Source organism: Taudactylus pleione, unplaced genomic scaffold (genome assembly GCF_031769625.1).
Source record: "Taudactylus pleione unplaced genomic scaffold, aTauple2 ptg000025l, whole genome shotgun sequence".
NCBI lineage: Eukaryota > Metazoa > Chordata > Amphibia > Anura > Myobatrachidae > Taudactylus > Taudactylus pleione.
Genome location: NW_028284427.1, coordinates 7,874,250 through 7,898,719, shown reverse-complemented (window position 1 = coordinate 7,898,719; position 24,470 = coordinate 7,874,250). Strand labels below are relative to the sequence as shown.

The 24,470-nt window shown below is 44.4% G+C and overlaps 1 protein-coding gene across 1 annotated transcript in view; it reads right to left on the bottom strand.

Moving 5' to 3' along the window:
* The window catches only part of FSTL4 (follistatin like 4), a 1,116,563-nt gene that overhangs the window by 362,212 nt on the left and 729,881 nt on the right, over positions 1–24,470 (bottom strand). The window contains exon 5 of the mRNA XM_088451183.1: positions 754–944. Coding sequence (XP_088307309.1) covers positions 754–944 — 191 coding nt within the window. The remainder of the gene's footprint in view (positions 1–753; positions 945–24,470) is intronic.

Genomic DNA, 24,470 nt, shown 5'->3' with positions numbered 1-24,470 from the left:
TATCCTTAAAACCTGGACTGTAATGGCGGAGTTTGGGAAACTCTGGGCAACAGAATAACAGTTGAGCAAATTTTTTTCCATTAAGAAAATTGCCATTAATGAAGTCTTGATTAGACCAGTCTTACAGAATTTGTATTTATAACTAAAGTTCAGAATGCAATGTGTAATTGATGCCTTTCACAACCTAACAATCTGCTAGATTTAAGTTCATTCCATAAAAGAACAGCGATGCCCTCCCTGCATACCTAAGATAATAGAAATGGCAGGTAGAAAATTAGAATAGGCCTGTTCTCCTATGATTACAGCATTCAGAACTCCCTGGCTTGAATTGCTGAGTTGGGAATTGAGAACAGAACAGAACAAAATAAAGATTTTAGATGTACTGTAGCCTGAATATTAAAATGATTTGCTTGGCTACTGGTTATGTTGCCTTGTTTAATTATAATGCAAAATATGTGTTTTCAGAGAGCAGAGATACTTGGAGACACATTAATCAATATAGTGGTGAAAAAAGATGCATTGTTGATTGTAGAGCATTTTAGCATGTTCTTAGATACAATATTTCTACTCCCAAAGCATTTCAAAGAGGAGCCTTTGCAATTCAGTACATATTGCTTCCTTCTTTCTCATGTTATGCTGGCGGATGGAAACTGTTTTTCTCACAAGAATTCTACTGTGTTATATTCAATTTACACTTTGAATGAAAAATGCAATTCCCTTCATAATTCAATTCTCAACCAACTATATGCCCACCTGAGCCAGTTCAGAGCTGTCTAGATGACCATCAATGTTTATATCCAAATAGTTATACATATCTTCTACCAGTGCCCGTTTCTTAGATATGTTATCTTCCCGAGGGCTGATTTCCTGCTTGTTCCGATTAGCCTGAAGATCGAGGAGAATGTTCTTGAGCCGGGTATAGTCAGCCATAGTGCAGGTGTCACCTAAAAAAGACAGATATACTTATTTTGTATTGATAATAAAGAATTGGGCAATATCATGCTGTGCTTTGTCAGTCACTGTTTATATGCATACATCCTTCATACACCTCTTCCCTAAACAATAACATCATTGTATTTTACTGCTATCTGCAGCACATTATTGCGAAACCTAAACCATATGACTAGAAAACATCCTCACTTAACGCTACAGCTGGATTTTACTACCCATGCCAAGTAAATTGACGCCTGAATGGCTGCATTGTTGAACCTGCACTTTTGTCATTACTATAGAATGGTTAATACCAGTGGCGTACTAAGGCTCTGCTCAGCTTTTCCAGATATAAACAGCGACCGCCGCTCCAGTGGTAGTATGGAGTCTGTCTGACTGTCTGCGTCACAGTCTCAGACTCTCTCATGATGTCTCGCTGAGTCCGGGACACAGTGGTGGGTGTCACTCACACAGTGCTGAGCAGCTGTGGCGTCATGTCATGGTTTCGACACCGCGGCCACTCAGAACTGTGGGAGTGACTGAGTTTTGTGGAAGCCTGACATATTTTACCTACACATTGCACACAGCTCAGAGCGGCTCCCGAGTAGGGATGCCCATCAACCATCAATGGTCAACAACCATCGATGGTTAACCACTGATGGTCGATGGTTTTGCCATTGATGGCGTAGATCTAATGGTTCTCCGCCTTTGATGGCACAGAGCCACACAATGGTTTTGTATTTTGTAGAACAAATACTAAGAAAAATGATCCCCTGAACACTTTGGTTTCATGTATGGGAAGGGCTGATGAGTGCCTCACGAATGTGGGTGTAAATTAAGGGCAGGAACTCCCCCCTACAGTGCTATACTAGTTTGCAGGAAACAGGTCTTGGTTAATATGTATTAAATATAATATATATACAGAAGCAGCATTGACACTTAGGTGAGATGCAGACTTGGAGATGCAGTCACTAGGTCAATATTTCAGCAGGCAACGTGTCGATGTGTTCACAGTGTCAACATGTGAAATGTTACATCTCAGAATGTTGATATTAGGGTTAGGCTGTGGAATGGGATGGTCAGAGTTAGGGTAGAGCAATGAGAAGGGGAGTATTAAGCACTTGAGGGATGGATAGGAGTAGGAATTAGGTTTAGGGGCAGAATACTCTCCAGAATGGCGCTCTGTCAAATTACTCTGCTGGAAGTCACTGTCACAAATCCTCCAGGACCCGGTGTCGGGTTCTGATTTTGTTGTGGACCCGGGGTGGTGATAGGAGCAGACACAGAAGCAGATTTAAATGAAAAAGTGGAGTTTCTAATAAGTGACTTAGAAGACATGGGAATGGCAAACGAAAAAGTCCCGGTATAGCACTAAAGTGCACTTGATAACTGTAGTGAGGTAAATGGGAGAATGTCCAGATAGTGACAGGCAGGAACAGTCCAGTATGCAGGTATGGTGAACTGTAACAGAATGCAGGCAGAGGTAATGAAGTCCAGCTGGGTGTAAGTGGAGGCAAGGTGCAGGGAAACAGCAGGTTCAGGTACTCAGGCAAGGGAAAAGGTAAATGGAGGGTGCAGGGTAAGTCCAGCAGGTTGGAGCAGGCAAGGCTCAGGCTAGTAGCGTAACCGACAGGCAGGCAGATAAGGCACAGGTACTCTCTCTTAGCCACAGCTGAGAAACACGTTGCACTGGCAAAGAAGGAAGGCTCTGGACCTTCCTAAATACACGGTGCCGTGCTGTGACTGGCTGGAAAGAGCACATGACCCACCAGGATTGGACAGCTTGAATCACATGGCCGCAGGCAAGATGGCGGCTCCCATGCCAAACGGAACGGAAACACTGCCAGGCCCCACCAGGCCTAGTGACAATGTGCCTGCACAGAACCACGCGCAGCCAATGCCCCTCGCCAAACACCAGCACCGCTGCCAGACACCCCCAGCCACAATGACCTCACAGGTAATACCCGGTGAACACCATGCCGAGAAACCCTGGCCTTGACACTCGGAAGATGTCACTGGAGCTTCTGCAGCCATCGGGAACAGGTAAATCACCGCTGGGCCATCAGTGTTGACATGATGAATGTTGACATTATGACCATGCTGATATTCTCAAATTGACATTATAAATGTTGTCAACATACCACAACCGCAGAGTTATAATCTTGCCTAGTTGTCTGCTGCTTCTCAACATAACAGCGCTGTGGATGTCTTTACCAGATAAATAAATTGCTTTATCTGAATATGGGTCCTCTACAGCAGCAGATCCTGCCCTGTTACCTGAGGAGGGCTGCCGCTGCTACTAGTGTGGCCGGCTGGGTCCCAGCACCTGCGCAATTAATCTGACAGGTGCCGGGACCAGCAGCACATGCGCATGAGCGGCATTGGCACAGCTCATGTGCATAACATCAGCTTCTGGGAACTGATTTGTATAAGAAGCCCTGTATGGCTGCCCGAAAGGCAAAGCAGCGGCTTCTAATGGAAGCCGCTCTCTGCTAATTGCAGCCCGGTCTGGCAGTCCCAGGGATAGGAGACACTTCCCCCTGGGGTTGCCTGTCCATGACTGGCAGCTGGCGCTTCCAGTGGGAAGCCACCTTCAGTCACAGTGTAGCCATCCAAGGCACTAATATCTTTTAGTGGCATGTATTATTGTTATTAAGTAATTTTATTGGCTGTTTATATTGTTACTATTTTTCTGTATTAAATGCATATGATTTACATTTTCCATTGGCACATTTGCAATTTATCTGATAAAGACATCCACAGTGCTGTTATATTGTCTATTTATTCATTTTTGTTTTGGCTTGCAACCACGATAACAGCAGCGAGGTGTTTTTATTATTGGTGCAACAATTGATTTAGATTTAGATACATTTTTCACTAATTGTATTCATTATGATTGGGATTCCTTCCAAATGCTGGAGGTTAATACATAAATATGTATTTTTTTCTACACATCAGTAGGAGTGAAATGGAGATGGAAATGTGTCTGTGAGAACTTTATGGTAGGTAGGTACAGATGTGTCATCTTACATCCTTGCCGATCACGCTAAAAACGTGCGTACACGTTGCGCCATGCGATTACCCACAGCAGCGTACGATACCGTATGCTATGGAGATCACTGCAATCGCACCATGCAATCGTACGGAGTTGTGGGTGCGAACGCAGTGCGTGTATCTGATTGCGCACGCCATGCATTGTGCGATTTGCCACATACGCAGCAAGGATGTAACAGGACACATCTGTAGGTGGGTTGGTTGGTGCATGTGTGGCGGGCTCTGCTGCAATCTGTCACTGCTGCTAGTGAGAGCCTGAGAATGGGGGGGGGGGGTGACATGACAGCAAATGATGCGATTGACAGATATTTACCAGGATTATATAATAGTATCTAAATAGTTTTTATGTCATTTAGTATTTAAACAATATTGCTAAATCTAAATCTGAAAACTTCAAAAGCACAGAGGATAAACTAAACATCGTTTTACAAAAATAATAAGATATAATCATTTATGTTAATCCCTAGGTCAAATCATCTTTACATCTTGTACAAATTATCGCTACATTTATTTACAAGAGCTATACAGTTATCAGGGTTTTAATTGGATAGATGAACGTATTTTCCTAACACACTTCTTACCAATTTCCAGGCAGGTAAAGGCAAAATGACTTCATTTGGTTTAGAATTGAAACTGTTTGAGCTATGAATTCAGTACATTGTAAAATGCTTGAATGAATGTACAATAACAGTTTAATATTGCTAGATATTTTATGGCATAATGGATACAAAATGATGTGTCAGCCATTTACAGATACTGTGACCACTTCTAAAAATGCTATGGGCAGACTAGAGGCTGGCCTATGGGCAAAAGAGGGAGCGTATATTGGAGTTAATGTTGTTATTTGTTATGCAGATTGCTCAGGTACTCACATCCGTATGATTTGGTAGCTAAGACCAGTGTGCAATGGCCATGAAAATGATGATATAATTAAGTTACCATTGGTCTTTAACTGTGCACCACTGAGGTAACTCAAATTTACTGGAGGAAAACTCTAATCTGCTTACAATGGGCAAGCAAGTGAAGTAAAAGGACAAAAATCAAGACTAATGGTCACTCTACAATAGCTAGAAATAAATAAAAGTATGAAAAAGTGTTTGGAGATCCCAGTTTGCACACCACCAGATACTACATAGAAAAAACAATCTCTCAACAATAATCCCTTTAGATAATTGACAAGATCCTACACCCAATAGGGGAGATGTATCAAACCTTCAAGACACATAAAGTGGAAAAGTTTCCCAAGGCAGCCAATAAGCATTTAACTGTCTATAAAATGACAGAAGCTGATTGGTTGCTATGGCCAACATCGCCACTTTTTCTCTCTCAAAGGTTTGATACATCTCCAACCTACGTCTGCTACAGTAATGAATGGTGGTGACCAGGGGTGGAGGCGAATTCAGATTATTAGGTCTGGGCCTGCCTAGGGGACTGGCAAGTGCTGGAGACAGTACAGAACATGCAGAGGAGGGATTGACCTTGCCCCTCCATCGGAAACTCCCCAATGGAGATCCTAGACATACCTGATGCCTTATCGACAGATTAGAGTTTTCTGTTAGCAGGACTGACAATTTTATTTTTAATTAGGGAAGACATTCAAGAATTCTATTACAGGGAAATAATGCAAATAAACTTATTTCAGTCATATAATGAAAACTAAAGTTTGAGAATAAATTCCTTTAAAAAAATAAATGTGAATGTTATTGAGTTGCCCAAATAATGTTTTGAATTCAGTTCTAGTAGAAATCTGTGGCACAATATAAAAATTGTGGTCCACATATCCATGTTCTTGCTAGCTTTTGCTTTTTGCATGTATACAATTCACTTCAGAGATTACCTTTATTGGTGACTGTTTTATACATCAATTTTGATAATACTGAGTGTATTGATTATATTTAAGGAATTTTGAGCCCATAAATGCCATAGAAAAAAGAAGAATTTGAAACAAACACCTTTGGATGTAGTTGGTATAATGTATATTGGACCTGATTCATAGATTTTTACAAAAGCCAATATTTTCACAGATGGAGCGTTTGTTTGCTATTGCGCATGCACAAAAGCCGCGCTGCGATTGCGATTACACTCATACAGAGGAACCACTCACATAGTGAGTGACCAGTAGCCAGTAATTGGGGGTGGTAATAAGATGGTGGTTAGAAGTATGCAGGTGTGTCTGACCGCTTAAACTCTGTTTCATAAGCATGCATAAATGAGTCATTACTATCGTCTACACAGCATGAGAGCTCTCTGCGTGTCAGGAGAGCTGCAGTGGTTGCGGCTGGTCAAATGTGACTTACATGCTGCGTGACTGCCCGATGTATGTCGATGGTACCAATGTTGGACACAGTAGAGCAATGTTTTCCATTTGCGCATGTGTCTGAGTCACACCGCACCCAATTTAGTACGTACAAAGTCACAGTACAGATTTGGACACATGGTGGCAGAAATGTAAGGGGTGTTCCCGGCAGTGACTGGGAGGTGACGGGGTAGCTAAAAAAACGCATAGAGTTGTTGCATCCCATGGGAGGGTCACAGGTGTGTCGCGGGTGTGTCGCTGAAAGCGAATGTGTACCTGAAGCTGAACTGTTCGCTTAGGAGTCAGGAAAACTGCTCCTGCCATAGGGCTGGTACAAGTTTTGATAGTGAGAAGAACAATATCTTAAATACACCACTATGTTGTTCTTTACCTCAACCACCACATTGTGGTATTACACTTGCAATAAGGTATAATGTCTCAATATTTTCACCACAGCATTAGTCAGGAAAAAAGTGTCTAAAACACACACATTGTTCTGCCACAAGTAAGACAAAAAGCATTAAAACACACGCATTGTTCTGCCACAAGTAAGACAAAAAGCATTAAAACACACGCATTGTTCTGCCACAAGTAAGACAAAAAGCATTAAAACACACACATTGTTCTGCCACAAGTAAGACAAAAAGCATTAAAACACACGCATTGTTCTGCCACAAGTAAAACATACACTTCAAAAATAAACTTTACCAAGAAAAGTGAATTAAACATAATAAAAAGACCAAAGTACTGTATTGCATAGAATTTGTTTTAATGATAAAAAATAATGCATTCTAATTTATCAGTAATAGGGAAAGGCTTATTAACATCTCTTTTTTTATTTACAGTTACAGGATGATAAAAGAGCTGAGCCATATATATTTGTTTTGTTCCCCTAACCATTATTATACTTGATAAAAGAACATTTTTGCCTTCAGTCTCAGCAGTTCTTTTCTGCAGACTACACTTTTAAGTATTTTACTAAATGAGCCATGACACGGACAGTGACAGTAAGTATTTCATCTCAGTCGCAGTAGCGTACACATTAAATGACGTGTGAATGGATATATTGGCCGTGGTAAAACAAAAAGTACAAGTAAAGGAAACTCAGAAAGGAAACGTTGTGTTAGAGCGTGCACCATCAGAAAGTCTTGGTTAAGTATGTGACATATAGATGATTTAGTAACATGGTAGAAAGAGCAATTATTTGCTGGGATCCACAGCACACAATTCTACCTCTTTTACACCAAATTCCCAGGTCTGACCAGGTATTTGGAACAAGGGACCTGATTTAGACCTGCTCGCTATTAAGCGTTCGCACGCAGCCAGACAATTTTTTGCATTCTGTGCATAAGTACGCATCGCAGTGCACGTGCGTGAACCAGTCTGAGTGATCGGGAACTGTACGCTCGCTGTGCATAGACAGCCAAGCAGAATGAGTGACAGGAGAAGCCATTTGTGGGTGGTGACAGGGGCAGGCCACTAGTAACGCAGGCGTGCCTGAGCGTCTTGACGCCGTTTCAGAAGCGTGCATAATTAAGAGGCAGCGTCATAGTACACAACACTTGGTTGTATTTTACACTGAAGTGCTGTTCGCAGTGCTTGTGGTAGGGTATGGTCAACCACAAGCGCTGCTTATGCATCCGATGGTACTGATGGTTGCATACACTTCCTGGAGATGAAATGCGCAAGTGGGCATCTTTAGAGTGACTGGTGGTATCTGCATACACAAAGCGATCGCATGCCAAGACATAGTGGGCTTGCTAATGCCTTGCCATGTGATCGCCTGCCTTCCCGAATTTGCATATGCATCGAGCGAGCAGACGCATCTAGCGAGCTGGTCTGAATGAGGTCCAAGGTTCCAAATCGGGTCAGACCTGGGACAGATCCCCTTCAGATCGGTACTGGGAGATCACATAGCAGTATGGATTGGGGAAGATAGAGCAGCATGGAGGCGTATAGGGGAAGAAAGTGTGCATGTATAGACAGAGTATAATTGTTTTAGCAATTAGGGAGCTGAATGTGTATTCTAAAAGAGATAGATGTTTGGAGTGAGCAGGATGTTGCAACCCAGTGGGATTGTTGTGGTGACCAAATGGGAAGATTGTGGACACTGAGTGGGATGTGGGTGCCACATAACTGCTCAGACCTCAGTTGCATAGACTGCATGTGTGTATTCCAATGAGCACACAATTGTGTGAATTAGCAGCTCCACCATTTTGTGAGAGACAGCAATCTCACTCGGTGAGAGTGCTGAATCTGTAGTTAACCACAGGGTGTGATGGCATACCATATCTCTATTGCGCAAGGAACATGTCCATTAAGGCATCAGCCTTAATGTCCAGAATTTCATTGCTTTTTTAAGTTTGAGTGGCAGAAATTCAGTAGGTTTTGTGAAAATTCAGATCATGTCTAGGAAGCCTTAACGGGACATGTGAAACCATAAGGTTTTTTTGTCTATGGAATATAAATAATATATTTATATATATATATATATATATATATATATATATATATTAGGGGTGTGCACCAGCCACTTTTCGTGTTTTGGTTTTGGATCTGGATCTTTCTTCGTGTTTTGGATCTGGATTGGTTTTGCCAAAACCACCCTTCCGTGTTTTGGGTTCTGGGTTTTGTGTTTTGGATCTGTATTTTTTTTTTAAAAAGCATAAAAACAGCTAAAATCACAGAATTTGTTGGTTTCTCTGCTCCTATGCTATTATTAACCTCAATAACCTTAATTTCCACTCATTTCCAGTCTATTCTGAACACCTCACACCTCACAATAGTGTTTTTATGTCCAAAAGGTTGCACCGAGGTAGCTGGATGACTATGCTAAGCGACACGAGTGGGCGGCACAAACACGTGACCCATCTAGGAGTGACACTGCAGTGGCAGACAGGATGGCAGTTAGAAAAACTAGGCCCCAAACTGTACATAATGCAAAGAAAAAAAAGAAGTGCAAGATGGAATTGTCCTTGGGCCCTCCCACCCACCCTTATGTTGTATAAACAGGACATGCACACTTTAACAAATCAATCATTTCAGCGCCAGGGTCTGCCACACAACTGTGGCTGAAATGATTGGTTCGTTTGGGCCCCCACAAAACAAGCTGGCAATTAATGTGTCCCTGCACAAACTGGCTCTACGGAGGCAAGATGTCATCCTCATCCTCCTCATCCACCAATTCCTCACCCTCTTCAGTGTGTACATCCTCATCCTCACAAAGTATTAACTCGTCCCCACTTGAATCCACCACCACAGGTCCCTCTGTACCTTCTGGAGGCTGGTCTCCCTGGAAGAGCTGATAATTCATTTTGATGAACATCATCTTCTCCACATTCTGTGGAAGCAACCTCCTACGTCTTTCGCTGACAAGGTTCCCGGCTGCACTAAACACTCTTTCGGAGTACACACTGGAGGGGGGGCAACTCAGGTACAATAGAGCCAGCTTGTACAGGGGCCTCCAAATTGCCTCTTTTTCCTGCCAGTACAGGTATGGACTGTCTGACATGCCTACTTGGATGCTGTCACCGATGTAATCCTCCACCATTCTGTCAATGGTGACAGTATCATATGCAGTGACAGTAGACATGTCAGAAATTGTTGCCAGGTCCTTCAGTCCGGACCAGATGTCCAAACTTGGTCCTGCCTGCCCTGCATCACCGCCAGCGGGTTGCTTAGGATACCTAAGTTTTTTCCTGGCAGCCCCAGTTGCGGGAGAAAATGAAGAAGGAGCCGTTGACGTGTCACGTTCCGCTTCAGCTGACAGTGTGTTCACCAGCAGGTCTTTGCACCTCTGCAGGCTTGTGTCGGCCAGAAAGAGAGACACCACATAGGCTTTAAACCTAGGATCAAGCACGGTGGCCAAAATGTAGTGGTCTGATTTCAACAGATTGACCACCCTGGAATCCTGGCAAAGCGAATGAAGGGCTTCATCCACAAGTCCCACATGCCGAGCGGAATCGCTCCGTCTTAGCTCCTCCTTCACTTTCTCCAGCTGCTTCTGCAAAAGCCTGATGAGGGGAATGACCTGACTCAAGCTGGCTGTGTCTGAACTGACTTCACGTGTGGCAAGTTCGAAGGGCTGGAGAACCTTGCACAACACGGAAATCATTCTCCACTGCGCTTGAGTCAGGTGCATACCCCCTCCTTTGCCTATGTCATAGGTGGATGTATAGGCTTGTATGGCCTTTTGCTGCTCCTCCATCCTCTGAAGCATATAGAGGGTTGAGTTCCACCGCGTCACAACCTCTTGCTTCAGGTGATGGCGGGGCAGGTTCAAGAGTGTTTGCTGGCGCTCCAGTCTTCGGCACGCAGTCACTGAATGGCGAAAGTGGCCAGAAATTTTTCGGGCCACCCAAAGCGTCTCCTGCACGCCCCTGTCGCTTTTCAGAAAATTCTGCACCACCAAGTTTATTGTGTGAGCAAAACATGGGACGTGCTGGAATTTGCCCAGATGTAATGCCCGCACAATATTGGTGGCGTTGTCAGATATCACAAATCCCCAGGAGAGTCTAAGTGGGGTAAGCCACTGGGCGATGATTTCCCTCAGTTTCTCTAAGAGGTTGTCGGCGGTGTGCCTCTTACTGAAACCGGTGATACACAGCGTAGCCTGCCTTGTAACGAGCTGGCGTTTCTGAGATGCTGCTACTGGTGACGCTGCTGCTGTTGCTGCGTAAGGTGATACATCTACCCAGTGGGCTGTCACAGTCATATAGTCCTTAGTCTGCCCTGTTCCACTTGTCCACATGTCCGTGGTTAAGTGGACATTGTGTACAACGGCATTTTTCAGGACACTGAGGACACTTTTTCTGACGTTTCTGTACAGTCTCGGTATCGCCTGCCTAGTGAAGTGGAATCTAGACGGGATTTGGAACCGGGGACACACTACCTCCATCAATTGTCTAAATCCCACTGCACTAATGGCGGATACCGGACGCACGTCTAACACCAACATAGCAGTCAAGGCCTCAGTTATACGTTTTGCTTCAGGATGACTGCTGTCGTACTTCATCCTCCTCGCTAAGGACTGTTGGAGGGTCAATTGTTTAGTAAAAGTAGTGGTGTTCCTACTTCCTCTCTGGGATGATGAACGACTCCCAGCAGCAGCAACAGCAGCAGCGGCAGCAGTAGGCGTAGCAATGCAGGATCCTCCCGAGGAATCCCGGATAGGAGAGTCAGTCATGCCAGTGACATGGCCTGCAGGACTACTTCCGATCCTGACTAAGGAGGAAATTGACGAGGAGGGAGTTGACGGTGTGGTTTGCAGGCGCTTGGATACAACAGGACAACGGGATTTAGGTGTCCCTGGACTGCTTACGGTCTTAGCCAAAGTTTCTGAACTTGACAGTAACTTTTTATGAACGCGCTGCAGGTGCCGTATAAGGGAGGATGTTCCTAGGTGGTTGACGTCCCTACCCCTACTTATTTCACCTTTACATATGGTACATATGGCAAGACAGTTGTTGTCCGGATTTGGATAGAAATATTGCCAGACCAAAGAGGTGGAATGTTTGGTCTTCTGTGCAGGCATGACCGTGATGGGCTTTTTCATCCCACGGACAACAACTGTCTCCCCCGGAGCCTGATTTAAACAAACCACATCACCATCAGAATCCTCCTCGCCAACTTCCTCCTCAGCGCCAGCTACACCAGTATCCTCATCCTGTTGTACTTCAACAGTGACATCTTCAATTTGCATATCAGCAAGTGGACTGTGGGTGCTCCTTTCAGCACTTGCAGGGGGCGTGCAAATGGTGGAAAGAGCCACCTCTTCCCGTCCAGTGCTGGGAAGGTCAGGCATCGCAACCACCACCACACTTGGACTCTCCTTGGGGATTTGTGATATCTTCTTAGAAAGCACAGTTCTTCGCTGTGCTTTTGCCAGGTTAACTCTTTTGATTTTTTTAGTGGGAGGAGGGCTTCCATCGTCATGTGAAGCTGAACCACTAGTCATGAACATACTAGGGATCGACCTTAGCCGTTCCTTGCCACTCCGTGTCGTAAATGGCATATTGGCAAGTTTACGTTTCTCTTCAGCTGATTTAAATGTCTTTTTCAAGGTCATTTTCCTGAACTTTGCCATTTGGGATTGTATGTGCCCTCTACTATGACATTGGGCATCGGCCTTGGCAGACGACGTTGATGGCATGTTATTGTCTATGTCATGACTAGTGGCAGCAGCTTCAGCACTAGGAGGAAGTGGTTCTTGATCTTTCTCTATTTTATTTTTATCGGAGAAAGTTTGGTCCTCCATTTATGTTATATCGATTTGATATATACGTGCGGCTAAACACAGAAAATAATTTTTTTTTTGGTTTGGACTGGAGTGTACTTTCGGGGGTTACAGCACCCTTAACGGTCAAGCCAGCCGGCCCTTTACTTATGACACAGGCGCACGCTTGGCACTACTTTGTTGATGCACGTGCGGCTACTGCGCACACAATTCACAAACACAGAAAATAATTTTTTTTTTGGTTTGGACTGGAGTGTACTTTGGGGGTTACAGCACCCTTAACGGTCAAGCCAGCCGGCCCTTTACTTATGACACAGGCGCACGCTTGGCACTACTTTGTTGATGCACGTGCGGCTACTGCGCACACAATTCACAAACACAGAAAATAATTTTTTTTTTGGTTTGGACTGGAGTGTACTTTCGGGGGTTACAGCACCCTTTAACGGTCAAGCCAGCCGGCCCTTTACTTATGACACAGGCGCACGCTTGGCACTACTTTGTTGATGCTCGTGCGGCTACTGCGCACACAATTCACAAACACAGAAAATAATTTTTTCTTTGGTTTGGACTGGAGTGTACTTTCGGGGGTTACAGCACCCATTAACGGTCAAGCCAGCCGGCCCTTTACTTATGACACAGGCGCACGCTTGGCACTACTTTGTTGATGCACGTGCGGCTACTGCGCACACAATTCACAAACACAGAAAATAATTTTTTCTTTGGTTTGGACTGGAGTGTACTTTCGGGGGTTACAGCACCCTTAACGGTCAAGCCAGCCGGCCCTTTACTTATGACACAGGCGCACGCTTGGCACTACTTTGTTGATGCACGTGCGGCTACTGCGCACACTATTCACAAACACAGAAAATAATTTTTTTTTTGGTTTGGACTTGAGTGTACTTTCGGGGGTTACAGCACCCTTAACGGTCAAGCCAGCCGGCCCTTTACTTATGACACAGGCGCACGCTTGGCACTACTTTGTTGATGCACGTGCGGCTACTGCGCACACAATTCACAAACACAGAAAATAATTTTTTTTTGGTTTGGATTGGAGTGTACTTTCGGGGGTTACAGCACCCTTTAACGGTCAAGCCAGCCGGCCCTTTACTTATGACACAGGCGCACGCTTGGCACTACTTTGTTGATGCACGTGCGGCTACTGCGCACACAATTCACAAACACAGAAAATATATTATTTTTTTAGCACTTGGGGGGAGCACCCCTGATGGACAGAGCACCCCCTGGACAACACTACAGCACCCCTTTAGGACTGGGACACTGCACAGGACTTTGGAGTGGACACAGCCCCTATGGAGAACTGACTGCACAACACAGTCCAGCCAGCCCCTATGGACTTTGAAGTAGTGGACACAGCCCCTATTAACAACAGCAGCACAGCACAACACAGCCAGCCCCTATGGACTTTGAAGTAGTGGACAACAGCAGCACTACACTACACTACACTACACAGCCCTAACTCCCACCCTCCCTCTTCACTGTCCACAGCCGAGTGAGAAAATGGCGCCGACGCGGGTACCTTATATAGGATCCAAAACCCGCGAGACTCGGAAGGCGGGATGATGACGTTTTGCCTCGATTTCAGATCCAAGTCAGGCGGGAAAAGTCGAGCCTGACTCGGATCTGCCTCGGATCGGGGGGGCTCGGATTTCAGAAATCCGAACCCGCTCACCCCTAATATATATATATATATATATATATATGAGTAACTTGAATTGGTGCCTTTCGTTAATCATTCAACACTGAAGATACTTAATAAATGAATAAGCATCAGCTTTTTGTGGGGAATCTCTTCAGAACCCCTTGGACACCCACCTAATGACTAATTAGGCAATTGGAGTTTTCCATTAACCTTAATTAGTTCAATAATTACATGTCATTGTTGCCTTTTTTTTAAATTGGCCTAAAATTATCCCAAAATCATCTTTTTTTTATTTATTTTTTTTAATTTTTTTTTACATTTTTCATTTTATTTATTTGTAATTAAACTAAAAATGTTTAAACTAAATAAGCCATTTGCAGCATTTTTAAATATCAAAATATTTATCTTTGGGACAGTAAGGATAGTAATAACCATTATTACTGTTACCCAATATTTATTTTAATTTTTTTGGGGGGTACAGGTTGATTTACAAAAAAAAAATTAGACTACCCTTGGGTTTTTGTGGTAAAAATTACTACAACCACTTTATTCAATTGGATACAGCAGGCATAGGGCCTGATTCAGAGCTGCTCGCGAGCGCACAGTGCTCGTAAGTGGCTCAATATTTGTGATCTGCGCATGCGCCACATCCAGTGTGCGCATGCACGAGCCCTGTCGAGTGACTGATGTTCAGTTGCTACCAGGCTCGCTACAAGATGGGGCGGCTGTCGATGGTGAGTGACAGCTCGCCCTGTTTTGTAGGCGTGTAGGTGGGGTGGTTTGCCAAACGCAGGCATTCCCTTAGGAATGAATGGCGTTTGAGGGAGGACCTACTGACATCACAACTGATATCAGTAGTGGACTTCCTGCTCTATTAGAGCAGAAAGTCCACTCGGCCTTGCGACAGCCGAGACCCTACCACAGGTCTTGTCGCAAGGCCGATGGTTGCGATTATCGTGACAGGCTCCTTGCCGCTTGCACAAGCTGTGGGTGGTCTCCCGCAGCTTTGCGAGCAGCAGGAGACAAAAAGAAACAACCAAAAATACCGCCCACATTACCTACGAGGGGCGGGCCCTTACGAGCGGGTCTGAATCAGGCCCATACTGCGGTAATGAAAAAATTGATGCAATACCAGTGTTAATTTTTGCAGCCAAAATTTACGCATCTGATTGCCCCAATGAGTATTGCACTGATTTGACAGAAGACTCGATTTGATAGGAGCCTCATATCACTAATCTGTGCAGTTAAAAAGCACCACTCCTTTTATAAAATCTAAGGGGTATATTTACTAAAGTGAGAGTTTTTAGAAGTGGAGATGTTGCCCATAGCAACCAATCAGATTCTAGCTATTATCTTCTAGAAGGTGCTAGTTAAATGTTAAGTAGAATCTGTTTGGTTGCTATGGACTACATGTCCACTTCTAAAAAATCTCATTTTATTGCTTCTCCAAGATTCAACGCTTAAAAAATTATTGTCATCTGCAGGCTCCCGTCGTCTGATTTCTATTATATATAGTAAACTGCTGGATGGGCATCATGATTTATTACAATTCTAATACACACAAATACCGTAGTGGGATGTAGTTAATAACCCGGCGGACGAGATCCCGACGAAGGAAGGTAAGTATCTTAACCCTAACCCTCTCCCCAGCCCTAACCCCCCCTTGATGGTGCCTAACCCTAAAACTCCCGGGTTGGTGCCTAACCCTAAGCCCCCCCCCGGGGGTGCCTAAACCTAAACCCCCCTTGCCTGCACACTAAACCTAACCCTCCCTGATGGGTGCCTAGCCATAAGTCCCCCCAGGACGTGCCTAAACCTAACCCCCCCCACCGTGGCTCACACTTACCTGCCTCCGGTTTCTTACAATCGGGATGCAGGCTGTCGGGATTCCAACGCCGGTATCCTGATTCGCGCAGAGACAGCGGCGTCTGCATTTTGCCCAGCTGTGGGATGCCGGCGGTGGTATATTGACCGCCGGCATCTCGTCCGCCGGGTTATTAACTACATCCCACTACGGTATTTGTGTGTATTAGAATTGTATTTGCTATGTTAATTATAACTGGACTGAAGCAGTTATAATCAGATTATAATCTAAACTGACGATGGCCACATATAGCTACTCACAAATCACGGACTTTGCAACTAAGCCGCGCCACTTAAAAAAAAAATCAGCATTTTATTTGCATCTCAAATGTAACAAAATTACAATGCATGGGTACCCTGGAAGCCTACACTTGCTTTGCATGCAGCAGCTGTGTGTGACTCAGATACTAACCTGGGTAAAAAGGCAAAAGACTGAAGACCGATACGAGTGGTCCGCCAATGCCTCCAGGGGCGCTGACAGCCACACCGGGCGCGGGGGAAAAAGGTGGCATGGCCTAATTGCGGTAGGCGTGGCAGTGCCCACTTAGGAAAAAAGAAAAATGTTTGCAGTGTCGCAAAGCGGTGCTGCACGCTGGGGAGGGGGCGCTGTCAGCCCCTCAGCTAGGCGCATAGCCAGTGGGGGGCATGATCAGTGTGATTGCTTTCCCCACAGGCATAGGAGACTGCTGTGGCTGCTACTTAGCAGCAGCGAGCAGTCTCCCAGTGCAGCCCAGCACACAACAAAGTGTGCTGGGCTGCTTCGATGTAAGAGGGAGGGGGGGCGGTGCCAGAACTGGGCCCCCGCCGAGCCCCTCCGGCAAGCCTGGACCCGGGTAATTTGTACCCGCTCCCCCCCCCCTCGGCGCCCCTGCATGCCTCGCACCATGCATTATTTTCCTTGTGACTAAGATACTAATTCTAAGCCTAGTAATTTGTAAGTGACTTTGTATGTGGAAATGATTTGAATAAGATGCTTAATTCAGGAAAAAGTTCAAAAGTTCGTTTAATATGTGCCAGGCGTCTTGTGCCATATGGTGTGAAAAGATAGGTGCATGAGGACACATATGTATTATCCTGTAGATAAGTACTTGAACATAAGTATGTATGTATTCTTATAGAATTCCATGTATTTATGGCACATCCGAGGAGCTTCGCATAAACATATAGAAGTGGATACGTTTTTCTTCCCTAATGCCAATTTAGATTTTATAGTGTATTATGTCTATTATTTATTTATTTATTTATTTATTTATTAATAGTTTCTTATATAGTGCAGCAAATTCCGTTGCACTTTACAATTTGAATCAACATTAACATTATACTGGGTTGTAAAATACAAACATACATACATAAAAGACATACATAAGGGTAAGAAGGCCCTGCTCGCAAGCTTACAATCTGTAGGGAAATAGGTGTTGATACACAAGGAGAGGTGCTACATATTGCAAATTGGTCCAGCCCAATTGCAGATGTTCTTGGTGGGCTGTATAATCCAATCACACTGGAAAGTTGGCCTTAGAAGGATGTTAAATTGAAGAAAGAGAAGATGTGATAGGTGTTTACTAAAAGAAGAGCGTTAGATAGGGAGCTATAAAATGTTAGGTGGATGGTTCTGGAATCTGATAAGCTTGCCCGAAGAGGTGAGTTTTAAGAGAACGCTTGAATATTATATGATATTAATACAGTAGTTCTCGTTACTATTATGGATAGGGGAGGCTATGTATGAGGTTATTTTCCATTTTCTTGATTTTGATCAGCTCTCCCTTACCCTATTATGGCTATTCTGTAGGAAGTCCCAGCAACATCAAAATGACCTCACAGGTTTTCTTTGGCTATGCCAAAATGGCAGTACGATTTCTTCAGTGTAATGCAGAGCAACCATATTGTACACTATGTTTACAGAGATTGAATGACTAGGACCCAAATCAAATGGGTTATGGGCACAGTGCTGGAACTGATGGCAGTTACTGTTACTTGTTTCCAGCATTAGTTGGAGAGTTCCTCCCGAACTGCTGTCATACTTTAGTACCATTTATAAATGGTAACTTGGATTTCATTAAAGTTGGAACCAGTGCTTAACTCCGTAAACAGACAAATGCTCCATTACCCCTTTACACCCCAAATAATGTAATGTATTTATCTTCTGTACATAATGCTTGGAAAGTAAGTTTTGCAAAATTTAGTAAAAATGAAATCAACTTCTACAGGGCAGGATTAATAATGGGATGGGTGGAGCTGCAGTGTTCATGGCCCCACCCACTGAGTCTGCTGTGCCACTTTCACTATCCCCATCCTCTCCAGTCGTCCCACTTGGGAGATTTAGGCATAACTACCGTGGCGTGGGTGCAGTTGCTACTGCTTACTGGGTCCGCACTGCCTTCAAGGCCCGCCTTCCCCTCTGCACCCTGTCACGCCATCAAACAGATCACAACTGCCTGGGTCTTGTGGGAAGAACTGTGTGATGGCCGCCTCCCTGCGTTCTCCACCCACTTGCCAGGGCCGGTTTATCAGCAGCAGGACCCCACAGTAAGTGACAGGCTGGGCACTTACTGCATTTGATGCTGGTGGCAGCACCGGTGGCGTAAAGCGTAATTACAGTTATTTCATTACCTCGGCCTGTCATCATGACTGTGGTTCTGACTGTAGGAGCACAATCGCTGTGTATTGAACAGTGACATTATAATATGATGTTGAAGATATTATTATGCCTATGGAAGCAACTCCAGCAACTTGCATAAGGTACCAAGAAATCAATCTCTCTCTCTCTCTCTCTCTCTCTCTCTCTTTCTCTCTCACTTTCATGTCTATCTATCTATCGGATTGCCTGGTGTTTTATCGCTCACAATTTTATCTCCCTCTAAGCTCTATTAAATCTCCCCCTTATTGCCAGCATTGGCGTTAGCGATACAGTGACAGAAAGCTGGAAGGTAAGCTTACTGCTGTTTGTTAAATACTGAATGGAGAACATAACCTGCTTAACGAGTGCTAAAGGGGTTATGTCTCATTGGGAAATAGAGACCAGAGTCAGAGAGAGACTGAGCACTGCAGAAATCCTTGTGGCAGACGGGCCCGGCCTTGATGGGTACCAAGGATCTTGCTATCGCTACCCTATATGAGTGATTTATTATAATATTATTACATTTAGAAATGCTGAGTTTTGGGGCAGAATTTATCATTGTAATAAATATATATATATATATATATATATTTTTTTTTTATTATATATATATATTAAATAATGGGGTTATCCAGTTTCAAAAAAAATGTGGCTTTAAGCTTGCATTAATAATGATAGGCAGCAGTAAGCACACCCCCATATCACTGTGGTCGAACATTGCAGAGAGATGAAAGCTATGGCCCATAAAGTTCTAGTTACGTCCCTGGTCCAGGGCATATTACAGATGTTGCAGCGGCGCAGTGGAAGGCTTCACAAGCTCTCCATGCCCAACATATGGTCTCAGCGCCCCCTCAGCACCTAAAGAGACAGAGTAGCTGAGCAGTCTAAAGTCTGAAGTCGGCCCAGGCCTCCTTATGACCCTGTCCACTAGTGTGTCAATACGCACACTAGTAAAGAGACCCGGGTCAACTCGGTCTGCCTCCCTCACTGCCCCATCCCATTTATGTGCTACCCAAGCCCCGCAGCCCAGGCCACACCCCCACAGCATTGGTCATGCCTACACATCACTAGTTGCACCCCTGTGCGCTGGTCACACCCCCAGCAGCACACAATAGGCCATTCATAAGTTTCATCTCCAGGCCCATGTGCACCCTAATCTGGTACTGCTTTTGACGGTTATTAATTATTATAATATTTTATTTCATTATATATTATTTATTTTTTTTAAATAAAGTTCTACAACACTTTTCATAGTTGCTCTGTGGATCTTAATGGGAAACGGAGAGGATGGGGAGTTGAGTTTTATGGTCAATATGATGTTTCATTAAAAGTATCACAATACTTTTGAGGGAGATCAGTGCCATAAACAGGGTTTAATCCTTAACTGAGGAGATCACTGATACACTCTAACATTAAAAAAACAATGTAACCACAGTGAAATTGGGTTCATACAAAGCCCTATATAGCCAAAGATTAATAGAGAAACCCTGCCATAAAAATAATAATAATCTGATGTGAATGTAATAGTTGTAAATTAGGAGTGACATCGCATTTCCCTTAGGTCAGTCATACAAAAGATACCAGGGGCCTCATACCAGAAATAGCCAGTCTTGGACTGCCTGTTGGAGTCTGTGAGGTCATGCTGTGATGTCATAGTGGTAACTGCCTGTATCAGGGCTTTGTTGTTGCTGCCTCTCTCATACACTACCAGTTCACTGACACTGCACCACACACCAGCAGGAGATACTCGCTTAAGGTTAGTGACTGGACAAAGATAAGGGTAGCTTAGTTCTATTACTCGGCAGACAGTGTGACTTCTATAATCTGAGTTATGACCTTGGGGACAGGGCAGTATAGGCTAAAAACAGAATCTCACACCTAGTGGGACAGTGTCATTACAGCCCACAGCGGCTGCATCTGGGACATCTCTTATAGGTGTTAGGTGGGCACTGTCTGGGTGGGACTATACTGTTTATAATTAATTCCTTTACACAGTGCTCCACCTGGGAGGTGGGTGTTAAGTGGGACTATACTGTTCCTAATTACATTCTTTACATTCTGCCTCCTAAGTCCGGTATGCCAAGCAGCCTATTCCATTGTTACTAATGTGCAGAGGTGTGAGAGAATTACAGCATATTGTGCTTTAGTTATTTGTTTTTATCCAATACTGTCATTAGTAAATATTACATCTAGATTATACTTTGGGCTCCATGTAAGAGTGACTAAATGCCGGTGGCATATTTTGTTTCGTGTTACATACAAATATGCCGCTGGTATTTACCATCACTTATATGTCCAGTGAGGTCCAGCGGTGTCTGTCTCCTCCGCTGCATCCTCTGCTGTGCTGCTGGCAGTCTAACGCTGCCGCGATGGGTCACTGACTAATGTACATACGTGATGACCGTCTGTGTATGCACATAGAGCTCAAACTCTGTGGGGACTTGAGAAGCAGCGTTAGAGCTGTATGCTGAATATAACATTGCACTCATCACCCCTTTTAGCACCAGAAATAACTACTAAAGGGATCATGGCTCTTTCTTACATGGAGCTCTAAATACTAAGGGTGTGCTAGGGCTTTTTCTTCCCACCTCCCTCTTCCCCTCTCTGTCTTGTCTCTCCCCCTCCCATGCCCACTTCACCTGTCTGTCGCTCTCTTTTCTATCTCTCACCATGCACATACGCTCGCCAGCGACATGCAAATGCGTTTATCACCAGACGGGTAATAGGTCAAAATAGCAGACTGAGGTGACAGAAGGGATGACGGGTTATGCATGGTTAGTGGTGGGTGGGTGATTTGGGCAAACTTTGCATAGCCTCTTAATGCCTAGAGGGACAGGCAGTCCTTCAGCCATGGGTCCCAAGAGGTTTCCTCCACAGGGGGTTTTTCCTCTCCTGAGTGCTGAAGGATGAATCTTTGTGAGTCATGAGGTTTCCGCCATCTTGTTCCTCTTATAGGACAAGAGTATAAAGGTGCATATCCACTATACGATAAAATTGAGCGTCTGAACGATTACGACATTGTTAACGTTCAATTGTTCATTAATCATGCAGTGAATATGCTGGCAACGACCAGCGATGCGCGCTCACGCTGGTGGTTGCCGGCATCTGTCATCACCTAAACATGCAGGCCAGCTGCCAATATTGACAGGTTGTGCATGTTCTGGGATGTGGGAGGGTGTCTGCACTGAACAACATATCGTTCAGTGTGGGCACATTGGGCCTGATTCAGACCCACTCGTGAGCGCTGAGCACTCGCAAGCGGGTCGATGGTGGCCCAGTGCGCATGCGCGAGACCTGGATAGCGTTGGACAAATCATCGCTCCGGGTCTCGTACCAAAGGGGGCATGCTGTCGATGTTGAGTGACAGCACGCCCCCTTTGGTAGGCGTGCCGGGGGCGTGGCTGCCCAGACGGAGGCGTTCCCATGGGAACGCCTACCGTCTGGGGCCGGCCCCACTGACATCACAAGTGATGTCAGTGGGTGTGCTTTCGGCTCTCTTTGAGCCAAAAGCACTCCAGGGCTTGCGGCAATGAGACCCTACCACAAGGGTCTCGTCGCAAGCCCGATGGTCGCGATGGTCTTGACCATCGAGACCATCTTCCTGGCCGCTCGCTATAGCTGTGGTTGGTCACAGTCTAAAAATCAAGAAGGACGGCCCTGATTCAGAGCGAGCGCTCTGTCAGAGCATCCGGCTCTGAATCAGGGCTATTATCCACTGCACAGGATGATGAACGATTGAACGATTACAATGTTGTAATCGTACAGTCATTCTTATACTCATGTAGTGGATATGCAACTTAAGAATTCTGGATCAATATTGGTCCAGAATTCTCTATTTTATAATGCAGAATACTGTAAATAAAAAAAAGTTGACATTTTACTTTAAATAAAAGCTTAAATAATTTTTTTTCAATATATTTTGCTTGAAGTTGTCTTTATTTTTATTAATAAATGTTCTCACAAGGTGAAAAGGATGAAGTGAGGCCTGGCAAGGTAAATGAGAGCAATATGGTGGTGGGAATGCTGAGAGGATGAAGGCTCAGCTTAGATAAAGTATAGGTAAAGGTGTGAGATCTGCAGGCTTAGAGCCTAAACACTGAGGTGACAATGCAAATGAGAGGGGTTTATGGAGAAATTATGAGAATGGATCGATGCCTCTGAGTAATATATGATCAAGAATTGGTAGGGAAACATTATATTTGTATGTGAGAGATTAATGCAAGTCAAAAATACCATATATGGGTGATAAAAGTAGTAACAATAATAAATACAAAATAATATTACATTTATATAGCACTTTTCTCCTTTAGAACTCAAGGTGCTTTACAGAGACTATGAACATAATACAGATGTTTAGATTTTCATAAAATACAAATAGCATGAATACAATACAAATAGCATCCATTGTGGGTCATCAATTCCAAAGATTATTCATCCTACCCACAAAGGATACAGGTGAGGCAGCCATTTTAGGCGCACTACAGATAAAAAATACTATGAGAGATCCTTGCTACATCATCAGAACCATGCATTGTTTATTCTACACAAGAGAGTACCAGGCAAGGCAGCCATCTTGGGTGCTCTTCATAGGTTACAATACAATGTGTGATTAGCAATACATGAAAATAAGACATGCAAGGGTATAATGAAAAGCGACTAACTGGATACCCACTGCATAAGTCTGCAGCTTACAGTTAGTACAGACTTATTGCTTTTATCCACTTTTCTCCTTTACAATTTTAAAGTGAGCTAAGGGGAAAAATTTAAAAAGAGGGTCCAGTCACATTAATAATTTACAAAATAATTTCTGACTGAAGAGAAAAGAAACATAAATAACAAAGCTATATTAATTCTTTGACACTCAGAGTCTGAATTGTATAAAATCTTTGTGTGAAGCCCACATGGATTACTGACACGCACCTCAGGTGTGATGTGGTAACTTTGGGCTGTGGTAAGGGTTCCAATGACACAGACTTTTTAAGGTGCAATATAGACAAATGCAAGTGCCTAGAGACCACCTAAACATATATCATTACATTTCTAAACAGCAAGAGTGGCGTTAATATCATACAGGTGTAATCTTACGAACCAATAACAATAAAAAGGAATAAAAATGTGGTGCTATATTAGCATAAGCACTGTAGCTCCAATGTATATAAGGGAGACTTTAAACAAAAATCAAATAACAATGTGCCTGTTCAGGGCTGGATTAAGGCTTGTGGGGGCCCCAGGGCAACTAAGTTGCGGGAGACCCCTGCAAGCCACACAGAGTTGAGCCCAGCCATGCCCCCAGTAGCAGTCTTCCCCAGCAATGTCCCCAGTAGCAGTCCCCCCTCAACAGTGGTCCCCCCAGGAGTACCCCTAGTAGTAATCCCCCTCTATGCTGTGTCCCCCAGTAGTGGTCCCACCAGTGTGCAGTGCCCCAATTAGTAGTCCCACAAGCAGTGCCCCTAGTAGTCCCCCCAGCAGTGCCCCTAGTAATCCCCACAGCAGTACCCCTAGTAGACCCCCCAGTAATCCCCCCCAGCAGTGCCCCTTGTAGTACCCCCTGCAGTGCCCTTAGTAGTAGTAGTACCCCCCAGCAGTGCCCCTTGTAGTGCCCCCTGCAGTGCCCCTAGTAGTAGTAGTTCCCCCCAGCAGTGCCCTTTGTAGTACCTCCTGCATTGCCCCTAGTAGTAGTACCCCCCAAGCAGTGCTCTTTGTAGTACCCCCTGCAGTGCCCCTAGTAGTAGTACCCCCCCAGCAGTGCCCTTTGTAGTACCCCCTGCAGTGCCCCTAGTAGTAGTACCCCCCCAGGAGTGCCCTTTGTAGTACC